Genomic DNA, 16,131 nt, shown 5'->3' on the forward strand with positions numbered 1-16,131 from the left:
GGAGTCCAGCAGATACTGGAATCCTAGGCCTTTGGTTAAGTCCCCCACCTGTCACACGATACAGGCAGTGCCAAAAAGCTGGACACGAAAATCATGGCCACATCTTTGTGATGACCAGGTGCCCTCAGTTTTTAAACAGGGGATGTGTGACTGACCGCCCTCATACACTGCATTCATAGCTTTCAGTGTGGCCGGGTCTCATGGTGGTGTCCCAGTTCCGGAAGCTGCAGGTTATCCATGAGGAACCAGAACAGAGCTCGGTTGTTCATTATCCTGCTTTGGGAGGTCAGGATGTCTGCACTGAGTCCTTGAAAGATTAATTAATTCCCACAATTCACCTTCTGCGTCCCAAGAATTCTCCCCTGTTGCTCCAACAACCAGATGCATCCTTGTGCCGAGCGATGGTGCAACCTGAACGTCTCTGCAGATGCAGGCTCTCTGCCCTCCCGGCAGCCGGCCAGGAGGACCTGGGTATGGCAGTGCCTTGCCGGGCCCAGGCCTGAGGAGAAAATCTTCAGGGCTGTGCTCTCTAGGTTTGTGTCTCCTCTCCCAGCTGCACTTCCTTTAGTCACGGAGCACATGGTGGGGACTCCACATGCATCCCTCAACTTGTAGCTGGTAAGGAAATCTAGTTTGTCACCAGCTTCGGAGAATCCTGTTCAGCTCTGGGGTGTGGTCATCGTGCTTGGGGAGGGACGTTCTGAGTCACTCAGAGCTTGAGTTAGTTGTGAATATCCAGGGCCAACAGGGGCCGAGTGATGAGCTGAGGTTGTGACTAGGCCGAATACTTGATGTCGTCTTCCATGAATCTGCCTGGAGCGTGGGAGCGGGGGTGGGGGGCACCCAGCAGCACCCCTGCCCCTTCTGCCACCGCACAGCAGGGCCGCCTACCTGGGCCGCCCTGCAGCTGCTTCTCTGCCTTGGTGCCCAGTGATTCCGGAGCCTTTAACCAGTGGCCGTTCCCAGTTCTAACCGAGGGGAGTCATAGTGCCTTCTTCTGGGACGGGTGCCGCTCCGTTAAGTACTAAAAACTAAAATCAGAGACCAGCATAGTAGGAAAGAAGAAAAAAATTACACGTGGGTCAGCAGGAGGAAGGGGCAGTTCCTGGGAATCCAGCAGTTTCATGTAAGTTCCCAAGCAGACGCGCGTGAGGCTGTGTGCATGTCCTGAGCACCTGCAGCTGTGCCCCGCTTTTGTTCTTAATATTGTTTATTTGTACCTTCTTCTGCTCTTTGCTCATCTTGCCAAAGATCTGTCAGTTAATTGTGTTAGACTTTTGTCAAAGAACTGGCTTTTGATGTCGGTTGTCCTCTCCCTGTGTGCTCGTTCCATCTCACTTGTGCCTGCTTTTGTCTTTGTTGTTCTTCCCCTTCTCTTCACTTTCTGTGAGTTTATTTTATTCTTTTGGCTTTTCAATACTACTTGAGATGGATGCCTTTTAAAATTTCTACTTCAATGCTTTTATTGACCCCTGAGAGTTTCTTGGTGGTTGTTGACCCCTGAGCAATTTAGAAGTGTTCTAAAATTTCTAAATGTAGAGATTTGTGTCAGTTACCCTTTTGTTTTCGATTTTAACGTAATAGCTCTTTGGGGACAGAATATGGATTGTATGATTTCAACCCCTTGAAATTTTTGCAGACCTGCTCTGTGGCCTAGAACAGGGCTCAGCAAACTTTTCCTTTGAAGGATCAGGTTGTAAACATTTTGGGCTTCGTGGCCCACGTGGTGTCTGTCACAGCTGCTCAGCTCTGTCGTTGCTGTGTGAGAGCAGGTACGGGCGATCCAGAAGGAGTGTGGCTGTATTCCAGTAAAATTTTATTTCTGGACTGATCTTGAGTTTCATAAAATTATCATGTCACAGAATTTTTTTTTCTCAACACTTTTTGAAAATTTAAAAATTGTTCCTAGTTTGCAGGCCATACAGAAAAGGCGCCAAGCTGGAATTGGGCCCCACAGGCTATATCCTTGGCCTGGAATACGGTCAATTAAAAAAAAAATTCTGTGCATGCTTGAAAAGAATGCCTTCTGCAGCTGTATTGTGTGTGTATCCATTAGGGTGAGTTTGTCAGCTGTGGTGTTCAAATCTTCTATATTCTTGCTAATTTTTTTTTAAAATGTTTTTCTTTGAAACATAACATTAATAAAGAAAAAGGCACAAATTGTAAATGTACAGCTTGATGAATGTTTTCAAAGCAGACAATTTAATATCACCCGGATCTAAACATAGGATATTAGCAGCTCCCAGAAATCCCCCTTATGCCTCTGCCCAGTCACTAATCCCTCGAAAAAATGGTCACTAGTCTGACTTCTGTCGTCATGGATTAGTTCTGCCTGCTTTTGAGTTTTCTATTAATGCAATTATATAGTTTGGACTTTTCCTGTCTCTTTCTTTCACTCAGCATTATATTGGAGTCATCCCCATGGTATTACATGTAGCTGTGATTTGCTCATTTCATTCCTGTGGGATATTCTATTGGATGAATGTGCTGCAAATTGTGATTCATTCTCCTATTGATGGACATTTAGGAACAGTCCAGTTTGGTGGATCATATGTGACTTGCCTTTTTAACTTCAATGAGAAGCAGAATTTTGAAAAATTTTATTGTCCAATTTTTGTTTTCTTTTTATGATTGGTGCCCTTTGTACCCTAAAAATTCCTTGCCTCACCCAAGGTTGTAATTTTTTTTTTGTATGTTTCCTTCTAGAAGCTTTGTGGTTTTAGCTTTAATATTTTGATCTATAAGCCATCTCAGTTCTGTGTGTGGTATGAGGTAGAGACCAAAGCTCACTTTTCATTGTGACTCTCCAGTTGTTTCAGTGTCAGACTTTCCTTTCCCCAAACAACTGATGTGCTGCCTTTACTGTAAATCAGTTACGTTGATGTGTGGCTCTATTCTTGGGCTGTGTATTCTGTTCTACTGATATATTTGTCTATCCTGGTTGCAGTATTATATTATGTTAATTATTATAGTTTTATAGTGTTCCTTGAAACCAGGTAATATGTATTGTTCATATTGTCTTGGCCAATTTATGTTATTTTTCGTTTCCATGTAAGTTTAGAATCAGCATGTCGAAATCTATAAAAGCAGCTCATTAAAACTGTTATTTGGTTTGTACTGAATCTATAATTCAATTTCAGAAGAACTGCCATTTTAACAATATGGAAACTTCCAATCCATGAACATAGTACATCTTTCCATTTATTTGGGTTGTCTTAAACGTTTCTCAGTGATGTTTGGTAATGTCAAGTATAGATGTCTTACATTTCTTTTGTCAGATTTATTTTTAGGTATTTGATGGTTTTGATGCTATTATGAAATAGTATTTTTAGACATCATTTTCCAATTCTTGGTTGCTAACATTCAAAAATATAATTGATTTGGAGGGTATATTGTATCTGGTGATGCAGTATATCCTCGAATTTGGGAATTCAAGACTTGCAAATATTAACTACTATATATAAAAATAGATTAAAAAACAAATTTCTTCTGTATAGCACAGGGAACTATATTCAGTATTTTATAATAACCTTTAATGACAAAGAGTATGAAAACGAATATATGTATATATATGCATGACTGGGGCATTATGCTGTACACCAGAAATTGACACGTTGTAACTGACTGTGCTTCAATTTAAATAAATAAATAAGCACATACATACATACATACATACGTAATAGGCATCCTCATTTAAAAAAAGAAGAAGTTTGGCAGAGGATTCACAGCAGAGGAACTTTGTGGAGCAAAATCCTGTTTTGCTGGATCTGAAAGCCCTCGACCTGTGTCCTGTTACGTCCGGCATCCATCTGTGGGTGGCAGCCTGCAGGGTCGTGACAGATCAGAGACATCAAGCAGCTGTCCTCCTGTCTGCCCTTGGTTTGACTTTTCCTAGTTTCTGAAAATTAAGTTGGTTGTTTTGTTTTGAATCAACAGGTTCCGTTTTTTGGGCCCCTGTTTGATGGTGCCATCGTGAGCGGGAAGCTACTGCCAAGCCTTATCTGTGCCACGTGCATCAACGCCAGCAGGGCCGTGAAGTGCCTCATCCCCCTGTACCAGAGCTTGTATCCTTTGACGTAAGTGTGTGATGTGTCAGCCGTCCTGGAACCTGGATCCCTGGCACTTCCTCCAGAGAGGTGAGCCGTAACAACTGGGTTGAAGAGGGAAGGAAGAATTATTTTCCAGTCTGCATTGAAAAAAAAAATAGTGTGATTTTCAGACCACTTCTTAGTTTATGTTAATCGTATCGTGTGGTGTCAAACTTAGGAAGTGTTTATTTTCATAATTAAGTCACACAGGTTTGTGCTGAGAAGCCGTGAGGGTCACACTTCCTCGGGTGTCGCTCCCCCTCCTCCATCCCTGTCTGTTGCCGTCTGTTGTATGGATAAGGTGGGAGGCTGAGCAAATGTAATGGGGTCACTGAGAGTGCCTACCAGAACCCCGCCTCCAGTGAAAGGACACTGATAAATCAGACCGGGACAGGTGCCCCAGAGAAGCACAGGCAGTGTCCTGGGAGGCCCGAGGAGGCAGACGTTGCATCTGGTCGGGGGGACGGGGGAAGGCGTCCTCAACAAAGTTGAATTTGAACCCGCTCACCAGTGAGAATGGCTAGAAATTCTGTCGTTGTTTTCCCAAATAATTAGTGTCTCCTTCTCTGATTCCTGATTTTCTCCCTAAAAACAGTAAGTTTCCCTTCTGTGATTTATTTTTCTCTCAAACATTAGTTGGCAGGCTGTGATCTTTAAATTCAGGCATGACCTCTGACTATGAGGAAAAGGAATTAAGGTGACTTCATAAAATTGCTGCGAAAGGCATCTGACCTCCTAGTAAAACTCAGAAGCTCTGTGTTTCTAATTAGCATTGATGATGACTGTAAGCCCATTGCCTCTGACCTCCCTCTCTGTGCTTGTCCCAGCCTCGCCGTGAGTGATGTGTTGCTGGCGGGTGGGAGCGGGGGTGAGTGAGAAGTATCATGTGGGAATAGATACAGTTCATGAAAAATACCTTTCATTAAAATCCTGGCCACTTCATTGACTGATATTCTGTCTTTCGACTTGAAAAAAAAAATACATATGCCATGTGGCAACTTGGAATTATCATAGAAATTAGTAGTAGAAAAGAGCTATTAGGTCCCATCTGGTCCCTCCCTGGGGGCCTGGGCAGCATCCTTCTTCCAGCCTGCCCCCTCCAGCTTCCGTGTTTGGGAGATGGCATCCTTTGCAGTGATCGCCACAGCAGTTTAGACTTAATCTTACGGCTGGTGTCGGTTCAGCCTTCAGCATGGAGTTTTTATTTCACGTGCTGTTAGAAAGGCTCTGGGCAGAAATGAGAAAGAGCTTTCTAGCCATCAGCTTGTCAGCGTGCGTGTCAACTAGGAGGAGCCTGGGCGCATCCGTCAAGCACGTTGGACCAAGGCAAGGCAAAACCACTTGCAAACAAGAAAATTCTGCTTTATATACAACCATTGTGATTTTTGTCACGTCACTGTCTCCACTCACGGGGCTCCTCATTACGAAACCACGCTTTGTCGTGTTGTTGAACACTGCTTCTCAAATCAGAATTCATGTGGCGTCAGAATAATCAGGTTTAGGGGGAAACAGTATTTGTGAAAGTTTAAAGGACAGGATTCAGCATCACTTTAAACCTTTCAAGCAGGCACACTGGACTAAGGCGGATGCCAGCTTAGGGCTCCTGATGCCAAAGTGAGTTAGTAAATGCTGTGTTCACATTGGATAGCCAGGTCGACTTCTTGGAGGAGAACAGTGCAGAAACTGAGAAAGAGAAAGTAACAAATCTTACTATTTTGATCATTATAAAATGTTAAACACTTTCTTTTGTCTTATACCTTGAGAAGATTTAACTGGTGCTATTCAAGTTAATTATTTCAAACAAGAAAAAATACTATTTGTAGTTTTTATAGGGATGTAATCAATGGGGAAAGCGTTACAGTCACTTAACTGCTCTGTTCTTTAATTTCTGCCTGCAAAAGGGTTAATATTCAGACCAGAACTGAAAGGTATAATAAGAAAAAAAGTCAGGGAAAATGGAAAAAAATAAGAGAAAAGGGAGGTGGGGGTGTTTTTATTTTTGTTCCTAATTGCTAACTTTTAAATACTTTAAATATTTATAGATATCTGCCTAGACTGTTAATAATTAGTTTCTCCTTTAGCATTTTGTTAAAACGCTTTGGCCAAAGTCTAAACTAGTTTGTGTTGCAGCTAATGTCTGGAATTCGCTACTTCACTGAGATAAGTTTTCAGTTTGAATTTTGAACAACGCTGCATAACCCAACACAGCCCAATCGCGGGTATCTCCTCACATTATTCATTTACCAAACAGTCAGTGCGGACGCAGGGTCCGCCGAGCCCAGCACCGGGGGCTTGGGGAACGTGGGAAGCAGGCAGGTGAGGAGAAGACAGACCATGGCAGCTCCCCAGGACAGCTCGAGAGGGGGCTGAGGTTGGAGGGACGGGCCAGGCACTGTCCCCAGGGAGCAGGGGCCCTTTCCAGGCAGAGGGCACCAGAGCAAATAGAGGGACTCAGAGTGATCTCAGTGGTAAACGTAGGTTCCTGAGAACTGTATGCATGGCCACGTCCGTCAGGGTGTTGGTGACAGATACAGGAGTGAGCTTTCAGCCCAGATGGTCTTCTGAGCTGGACCAGAGGAAGCCAAGCGAGCCCTAACTCTCTCACCTCATGGCCCCCCCCCCCCGAACATTCTAATTCTGGTACAGCATCGAGGCTGCCTGACGCCAGGGCAACAGGCGCAGAGGAATGTAGGTTCCTCCACCCTTAGCCCCGTGAGTCCCTGTAAGCACTGAGATCAGTTAGACCTTGGACACCCCGAAACCAGGGCTGGCCGTGTAACCTGTGGGTCCCCGTGCAGAATGAAAATGTGGGGCCCCCCATTCAAAAAGCAGGAAAAGTGCCTTTAAAGATGCTAAAGTATGCTTTTTCCATCCTCCTGCAGTCTTTCTGACTTGCCATGGTGGTTTTTATTTGCTATGTAATGTCATTTTAAGTAAAGAAATGTTAAAAGTTTAAATGATTAGCATTAATTGATCATTTTTATATTGTGCAATGCCAGTTTTATGTGAAAATATAAAAGCATTTAACTCATGAATGGAATCACCAAAATTACACAGTTCACATTTCACAGCTTGCACGTAGATGTATTTTGTTCTCACTGAAACAGCGGAAAGACTGCTAACCTGCCTATTTTTCTTCCCCTCTTACGAGCGCACTGCACCAACACTACCCTCAGTGCGCAGACGAGTCAGGAGGACGACCAGAAAAGGAGCTGGGGGTCTTCCTGTTTCTCTCTTTCCTTCTGTGTCATCCTTTTTAGAGGACATTGTTGGCTAGTGCAGGGAAGTGACCCAGCTGAGGATATGTAGGGCTCTTGGGTTGCTCACGTGTCTTAGGACACCAGCGCCTTCTCTGTGCGTTCACAGCACGTTCTGGTTCAGATTGGGCAGCCAGCTCCCCGCCCACTCGCCGTGGGGGTCCCGCACGCCCTGTGCGCCCTCGGAGTTGCCCTGGCCTCCCATGTGCATGCCCCTTGGTCCTAGCAAACTTGAAGCACAAAACGCAAGGTCAAGGACAAAATCACCAAGAACTTCAGGACGGCAGCAGCAGAGCACCTTTGCAAGCACAAGGCCCTTGAGCTCTCAGGTCATGGCCTGGAGCCCCTTGCAAACCCCTCCCACCCCAATGAGCTGGGGGACTCTGTTCCTGGGGGTTCATTCTATTTGATTCCCTTCCTGAAGCCTAACAGGAAATCCTTCTGCAAAACTTACTGGCTTACAAACCAAGACCCAACAAGAATGAAGCGGCTTGCCTGCAGGGCCCTAGGAGTCAGTTCGTTTGAAAGATCGGAATCCGAGAAGTCCTATTACCTGTTTCCTTGAGATGCTTGGCGCAGCAGTGGGTGTGGACCGAGAGGGAAAGTTGTCTGTCAACACAGGCCGTCTTGACACGGGCAGTCGGTGCCTCCATTTTGTCCCTAATTTTGTATTACAGTTAACAGAACATTAGCAAACTGTTCACCTCATCCAGTGTCCCTCACTCTCTGGGTATTAGAGTGACTATTTTATGAACAAAGAACAGGTTGTTCAGTTCAGACCTTCTGTAAACCCCTTAGAGAGGGAGCCTTCCCTTTTTGGTACTGGCCCTAGATAACCAGACACTGGACCTGATGACAAAGAAAAGAGCCCGTGGGATCAGTGTGCAGTAGTGATTTTTGTCTCCTGTCCCCACGCCAGCTAATGTCTGATACTCAGTGGCCTGAAGATACTGTCAGCTGGGATTCAGTTTTATAGAATATTTAACTGAAAGTGGAAATGGGGGCAGTTCCGTATCAATTTTGAGTAATGTTCAAGAAAATACAACACTTTGTTATTAAGCTGAGGACAGGGAGCGTTGTTGGAATGAATTCGCCTTTGGGGGGTCTTTTTGAGCAGTAAACCCAGCTTAGAATCAGTATCAGATGAACTGCTTGTTTGGGGTGCCCTTGGCTAAATGATCAGTTAGAACTGTGTGCTGAAGGCTCACGGAGGCCTGAGAAATACCACTGCCTAACCTGATCAGAAAAAATGTAACCGGAGCAGGGGTGTGTTTGGAAAGCCCCTCGGTGACACATCGGCCTAGCCCCCCCGTGCCTCCTGGTGACGTCCTCCCTGGGCTAAGTCCAGTCAGTAAAGTGGGGCCTTCGCCCCCTTCGCCTCTGCCCTCCTGAGCACTGAGGGCCACCTCACCTGCCATCTGCTTCTCCTGTCCCTTGTGGGCAGTCGAGGGTCCATTCCCGTGCCTCGAGGCTGTAAGTGGGAAGCCTGCCACATGTTATCTTTGCAGTTCCCGAGCTGACCAGAGCTTCTGCGTGAGACCGCGGTCAGCTGAGAGAAGTGTCCAGAGCCGTCAGGCCGGGCTTCCGCGCTCCTGCCCTGACAGCTCGATTCAGGAGGAGGTGGATTCACAGCATGCGGTGCCCGTCAGGAGGCGGCCTCTGAATTGCACAGGTGGTGGCTCTTTAAACCTGGCGCCCACCTCCATAGCACGCTGGCCCCCGCGGCATTCCCCACCCCTCCTCCCTGGAGTCTCAGCGTGTGATGGGGAGGCCTGCGCTGCCCATGAAGGCGCCGCGCTGCCCGCCATCCTCCCCGAAGTGGATGTAGTTTCATTTTCACTTAGCAGATGTGCTCGGTGGCTCCAGAGCGTCTCTCCTGGACTCAGACGTCTTCACATCGCTGCTAAGCTGTGTTCTCAGTTCATACACTTTCAAAATGGTCCCTCCTCCTAAAGTTGTAACAATCCTGTTTCTTTCCTCTCCCATGGGATCTTCGGTTTTTTTTCCTGGGAAGACCTTTAATTTCCTCCGTGTGTCTCCATATATTTAAGAGAAGTGTAGGAAAAGGAGTCAGACGGCACCATGTGGTGCGTTTCGTTGTGCAGAACCAGCTGTATCGGCGTGAAAGGGGCAGTGGAGAGGGTTCGGAGAGGAAGCGAGGGCCTGGTGTGAGGCATCATTGGGTGAAGGAGGGCGCTCCTGTGTCAGACAGGTAGGCTGACTCAGTGTGGGACCTACTAGATTTGCTGGGCGTGGAGGGTGAAGGGAAGACGGTCAAGGCCAGACCCCCAAAGCGTCGCATTTGAAGAGCAAGCCTGAGAGATCGTGGAGGAAAAGGAGAGGATCGCGTCACAGAAGTCAAGGAGTGGGGACGTGAAGTGTCACCGGGCAGGGTGGTCAGCAAGACGCATCTCCCCGAGGGGCTCACCGTGTCTGGGTTCGCCGTCTCCGTCCCCACCTGGGGAGCTGGGTACCGCAGGACCTAGAGCTGAGTTACTGCAGGAGAGAGGCACAAACGTACCCGATAACAGCAGCACAGCACGGACAGGGAGTCTCCTGGGTGGGATCAAAGGGCAGCATCCCAGCCGCGAGTCACACCCCCGCCGGGCTCTGGTTTCTCAGCGGCCCGAGGGCAGACGAGCTGTCCTCGGGCGTGGGCTGCTCCGTGTTGTGCAGGTACGTTCCACCAAGGGCAGCAAGCGTTCGATAAGTGCTTGGCTTGCAAACACGCTCTCAGAAGACAGAGGAAGGAGATGAGGGGAGCTGCTGTCTCGTGTTCGTTCGTCAGCAACGTGAGAGACCGGCTCTGCATGTGGCGGAGAGAAGTGGTCTTGTGCTGGAGTTGGTGCAAGACGGGGCAGAAGCGCAGCCGGTGGACCTGCACCCAAACACTTTGGAAGCACATTCCGAAATGTAGACTTCAGAGGGGAAATGGAGTGTTCCCCTGGGTGGCTCGAGGCCGTGAACGGGAATAAGAAATGAGATCTGTTTTGCTAGAGAATTAGAACTACTTCTCTGAGAACGGAGAAGGGGAGGCAGGGAAGAGCAGCCAGGGCCATGGCTCAGCGTGGGGGCTGCTGAGCGGCCAGGGTCCTCGAGGCGGGCGCTCTCCACGGTGCTGATGGAGGGTCCCCACCATTACGCAGGATCCCACGGGTCCTCCAGCTTCTCCATCTGGAAGGAGGCAGGAAAGTGTTTTAGTCTCTGAATTAAAACCCAGAGCACTGAAGCAGACGAACACAGAGGCCACACCTCCAGTGCAGTCACGTGGGAGGTGAAGGCTTTAGCGTGAATTCTGAGGGAACACAATTCAGCCAATTTTGAACAAAAATAGTGTAAGTTGATGTCGTGGTCTTGTTTCTGATTTCAGGGGAAACGGCTTTAGCATTGTGCTTTATAAATGCTGCTGCTCTTGTTTGTTTGTTTTGTTGTTGTTTTGGTTAATAGTTTTAGCATATTTAAGCCATGTTCATGTTTTCCTGTTTCTTTTGAGATTTTCCTTGAAGTGGCTCTAGAATTTTATTAGATGTTATTGACCACATATTGATTTAAAAAAAACCCTCAAGACCCTGAGAACACAACAAGACAAAACAAACAAACCAAAAAGAATTGGCCCCTGCAAGTAACGTCCAGCCTCCAAGGCCACATTTGTCTGGTTGTAGAGCACGTTACGAGAACTGATTTTTCAAAAGTCATGCAAAATAAAGGACACACCCGGAACTGAACACAGGGAACTATTTTCCTCATTTTCAAATAGGGATAAAGGATGAATTTTGGAATCCTTGTAAAATTTTTAAGACTTGATAAATATTAAACAGCTTGTGAGCTTTCAGAAAACACTGAATTCACGCAGAATAAAATATCCCAAACACACTGTGGTACGATTACTGTTTTCAGAGATTAGAGAAAGCTTATGAACATAAATCTTAATTTTGGTGAAACACCAGACAGGATCATAACCGCCTAGCAGGTGTGAGAGGGAAGTGCGAGCCCATGGGAGCTGGGTGGCCTCCGTGCGCCGTCATTCCTGGACACGCCCATCCCCCTGGGCTGGTGCTGTCCCGTCAGGCCCTCCTCCCTCCAGTGACTTCCTCATCAGCGACTTTCACAAAGGTCCAGAACACCTGTTTACCAAAATACCATTTGTAAGAAAGCTGAGAGGGCTACCTAACTTGACCCAGGGCAAAATCAGACACGAGGGTTATCTCAGCAGCCGGACTTCCAAGTCTAAACCAACCCGCCCTCGGGTTCAGTTAATCAGTGTCCATGCAGGCTGAGGGTGGTGCTGCGCGGCAGCTGGCGGTCGCTGTCACACACGTCCATCCGAGGGTCGTGGTTGAGCGCAGATCTGAGATGAGGGACGAGGGTGGCCCAGCGGCTGACCCCACAGGTGTGCTCTAAGGCCGCGGCACGAGGAACAAAGGCCTGGCCTCAGGCCTCATGGTAGACGTGGGGTGCCACTCCAGGACCAGAGCAAGTCCAGGGGAACTGGGACCATGGTGCCTGACATCTTGGGGAGCCGTTAAACCCAGGGAGGCGTTGTCTCAGGATCCTGGGGGTTTAAGAGGAGACCAGGCTGCAGCACTGGGGACCATGAACAGAGACAGTTGGGAAGCGGGTTTTAGCTCAATGTCAAAGCAAACATGCAAAAACCAGGGCCCACAGGCCAGCTGCCTGCAGGCCAAATTCAGCCCCCGGGTGGGCTTTGTTGGAGCCGCAGGGGCCTCCAGCATTACTCGTCAAAATTGAGTTTGTCAGGCATGTTGAAAAGTTGAGAGATTTTTGCATTTTAGAAAATCTAGATTTCTGACTTCTCTGGAAGAAGCAGAGCCTCTGATTCCCAGGGCCTCCTTTGCTGTTGGCAGCGGTCCGTCTCCTGACTGGCTGGGTACTGCCCCCTGTTCACCGCAGCCCGCCTGGTCTCCCTCTGAGGGAGCAAGGGGGTCGGTGGGCCCCGCAGGTGGACAGTGCCTGGTCCTGGGAGAGGGCCCAGTAAGTGTCACAGCAGTTATCTTCATCGCCCTGCCAGCCTGGGCCCCGTGGACGTCAGAGTTCGAACCTCTGCTCTAAAGCGTGGAACCACCCACTGTGGGGTTGGGCCTTGGACGTACTTTCACCGTCACAGGTGCTCAGACAGAGGCTGGAGACTGCTCCCTGCTCCCCGGGACTTGCCGAAGGCCCCCGCGAGAAAGGTGGGCTCCCTGGGGCGGGCGCTGCCCTCCACCCCGTGCCCGGGATGGAGGCCCAGAAGAGGCGCACGGTGGTGCAGGGAAGCCCTCCGGGGGGTGGGGGGCGCGGAGAAGAAAGCCGTCTTGCTGCTTTTGCTGTTGGGTGGCTTAGGCAAACACCCATCCCTTCAGGAAAGGCTGTCATAAACCTGACAGTCCGCGCAGAAACCAGGCGGACGCCAGCCCCAGCTCCCTCTCTTCCCACTCGGGTCCGTGGCTGGGCCACCCCATCTCATCCCTTCCGTCCCAGGGGGTGCTGCTTACCCCTGCGGGGCCTCGGGCTACGGCAGCCCCCGTGGATTCCCCCTCCCAGCCCCTCTGATGCCCGCCCCCAAGGGCTGGCCGCCTGCCCCGGCCACCTCGCCCTCCAGGCTCCTTGCCAGCCCCTCCTCCCCACCCTCTCCCATCCCCTAGTTGTACTGGAAGCTGCCCATCCTCTTGGGGTTCCTCCCACATCTGCCTCCTGGTACGTTGTGAGTGTGTGTGTGTGTGTGTGTGTGCGAGAGAGAGAGAGAAGGGAGAAATGGGGCCGGGGGTGGGGGTGAGGGTGGAGATTAGTTTGCTTTTAAAAAAAAGCATTTTGGAAGACAAACAACAAAAGCAACTCATATTTTATAAAATTGCATTTTTTCAAAATTAGAAATAGAACTCTGCAAACAGAACCTGTATCTGTGTATGTACAGATAGGTACATTTTAAGTCCTTTCCCCCCATTTTCGAGTGTTTATCTTACAGCCAATCCCCAGCCCTCGGGACAGCACCGGGCACGTAGCGCGTGCTCAGTAATCAGTTCTTGAACCAGTTTTACGTTTCAAAAACACATAGATAGTTGTATTCAAGAGGAAAAAGTTCGCATTTTACTGAAAAATTGGATTTTGTGTGTCTTTATATTGAACGACAGGGTGTTTTGTGCAAATTACTTTTCTACTGCGTTCTAAATAATAACGCCTTCCTCACCACCCCAAAAGTTACTGGAGGACGTTTATGTGGAAATCCCGGCAATCAGAATGCGACTTTGTATTTGATTTTAAATTAATAGAATTTTACTGAGAGCGATGAGAAGCGAAGGCTATTTGGTAATCCCACATGCTTAGAGCCATGCATGTGGTCAGTCAGAGAGATGGATTCATTGTCAAGTCAGAAAACCGCAGACAGGAAGCAAAGGTGGGGTGTCCCAGGGCCTGTGGGAGGGGGCTGGCGCCCAGCACGGTTGAGGGGGTGCATCTGGAGACCCTAAATATTTAACCCTGGCCTGGAGTCTGTTTCTAAACCCTACGGGTGGGTCGTCCGGTTGTCTTCGTGACTGGCAACTGTGTGTGAACTTCACAGCAGACATAGCCCGCCAGGAGACCCGGGAGGCCCTCGCAGCCCCCGCCCCGCGCCACCGGCCAGTGTCGCAGGCGAACGCTGACAGCTGAAGTCACTTGTTGGGAAGTCCACGAACTCTGGTTACAGCTGCGTTTGTCAGTAGCTTTAAGGGGAGTGTAATCAGCCAGAGAGATTAATTTGCATCTCAATTAGAAGGGAGTTGGGAGGAAGCGCGGGGTCTGGTGCTGGAAGGCTGTGGAAGAAACCTCAGCGGCACAAAAGCCTCGGGCGCCGCCCTCCAGCCGAGTGGAGGACAGTGTCTGAGGCTGCGTTTCCATAGGGACCAGAAGCCTGCTGGGCCCCAGGAGAATCTCGGCTTGCACTGTAATCATTTGGTCATGATGACACAAATTCCGCTGTTGTTCCCAAATAAATTTTGCACTTGGCAAGATGCTAGAAAAGCAGGCGGGAGGGTATCTGCTGACCCTGCTCACCTGTCTCATAGGGCCGCTAGGATTTCTGGGCATTTAACATTTATTAATGTCTGCATGTTCAAAGAGAGAGGGTCATTCCGTAAAGGACAAGATTTCTCTAGTGGTCAGACGGCGACTCTGGGACTCACACTGCCTCCGAGGGAGCCGTTGCTCCTGGATCTTACATACGCCGCAGCAGCAGGCAAACTAGAGTGTGAATTTTAAAACTCAGGCGAAGAGGAAATGTGGAACCTTTTGGCCACGGAGCTTGGAAAAAATTCTGGCCATCACAAACTTTTTCATAATCCTAGCAAAACTACAAGAGTTATCCCTAACCCTTAACTATGAAGAGGACAGGGTGATACTACTTTAAAATTTTTCCTGCAAATATTGCCTGGAGGTCATTTTCACAGGCTTTGATATTTGTATGTTTCAGAGAAGCCGTGGTAGTCTCAGAATTCTGTGCTTGATGTTGGTGAGGGCTGAGTCCACCTGACCATCTGACGTGCCAAGTCCCTCCCCAGGACTAGGGGGGCCCACCCTGGGCGGTTTTGGAGGAAGACTTTTATTTCTCGTCTGTTTTGTTCTCTCTCAAATAGTTAATTCATTGGCTCCAGCTTCAAAGTGAGAAAACAAACAAAAAAGAGTGAGAGAAAAAAAAACTGAATCCTACATTACGAACTGTTGATTACAAACTGAATCCTGTTTTGAAAAATATCAGGATTTTAAATTCATCCTCCCATCCTGAAAAGGGGAAGGAATGTGTTTCCTGAGGACAAGCTCTTTCCAGTGCCCACAGACTGAAATAACACATTGCAAGGAGACATCAGAACTTCTTCATCCAACATTAATCAAATTTCAGTTTACTAATTATCAGCCCCATTTTAAAAGGAACCTAATGCCATAAACAGTGTCCCAGAACATTTAGTAGACTCTGGGATTATAAGCGATATATTTGAAAGTGAGACTTTCTGTTATTCAAATCTCCAAAAAGGATAATACATGCCTTATTATAATAAGAGATTGTGCAGCGCCAAAGAAGGACAAAGCCGGCAAGTCCAAATGGTGATTCCTTCTGTGCCCGTCTGCCTTAGCGTCTGCAGCGAGCTCCCAGCAGATTTCAGCGCTGGAGTAATTTGCAACACACTCTAGTAAATTTTCCATCAAAGCAGAATACTTCTTTGGTGATCTGTGGGTGAGAACACCCCAGGTGCCACCAGGTCCGCCTTGAAAGGATGTCCTCTCTGGTTCACCCTGTTCAATTTTACCAAACTCTGAAATGGGGACTTTGAATGTTGTGCTTCAGATGTGTTTCTGGGGTCCTGTGCTTTGAAAGCATTTAGCTTTACTCCCTGAGACTTGACGGAGACCACTGAGGCCGGGGTAGGGGAAGGACGGAAGCTGTGAGAGTCAGTGCTGGTGCCCGCACCATCCCCTACCCCGACTGCGACCAGGCGTCCGGATGGGGACCACTATGGAGACACGGTGGACCTGATGTTGTATTTTGCACGTGCCTTTAACTTGAGAAGGACTCAGCTGCCTTAGTTCCCACCAGAGTGGCAAGTTTCCAAAAGGCCACACTGTTTTAATCAGACACACCCTTGGACATCGGTGTCACGAATGTCCACGCTGGTGTCACCTACGTCCAAACGACCTTCCTGTCACTTTCATCAGAATCACAGGGAAACTGCAGTATTTAGTGGTTTGTGATATTTCCCTGACTTCAGCTTATTTCTTCCAATGCTTCATTTCAGTCTGCGATCTTCCTAATTTGGCCT

General features: G+C 48.3%; 1 protein-coding gene across 1 annotated transcript in view; it reads left to right on the top strand.

The window, feature by feature from the left end:
- The window catches only part of RALGAPA2 (Ral GTPase activating protein catalytic subunit alpha 2), a 266,689-nt gene that overhangs the window by 191,885 nt on the left and 58,673 nt on the right, over positions 1-16,131 (top strand). Inside the window, exon 37 of the mRNA XM_072943695.1 lies at positions 3,937-4,064. Within this exon, the coding sequence (XP_072799796.1) occupies positions 3,937-4,064 (128 nt within the window). The remainder of the gene's footprint in view (positions 1-3,936; positions 4,065-16,131) is intronic.

The sequence above is a fragment of the Vicugna pacos genome, chromosome 19, assembly GCF_048564905.1.
Source record: "Vicugna pacos chromosome 19, VicPac4, whole genome shotgun sequence".
Lineage (NCBI taxonomy): Eukaryota > Metazoa > Chordata > Mammalia > Artiodactyla > Camelidae > Vicugna > Vicugna pacos.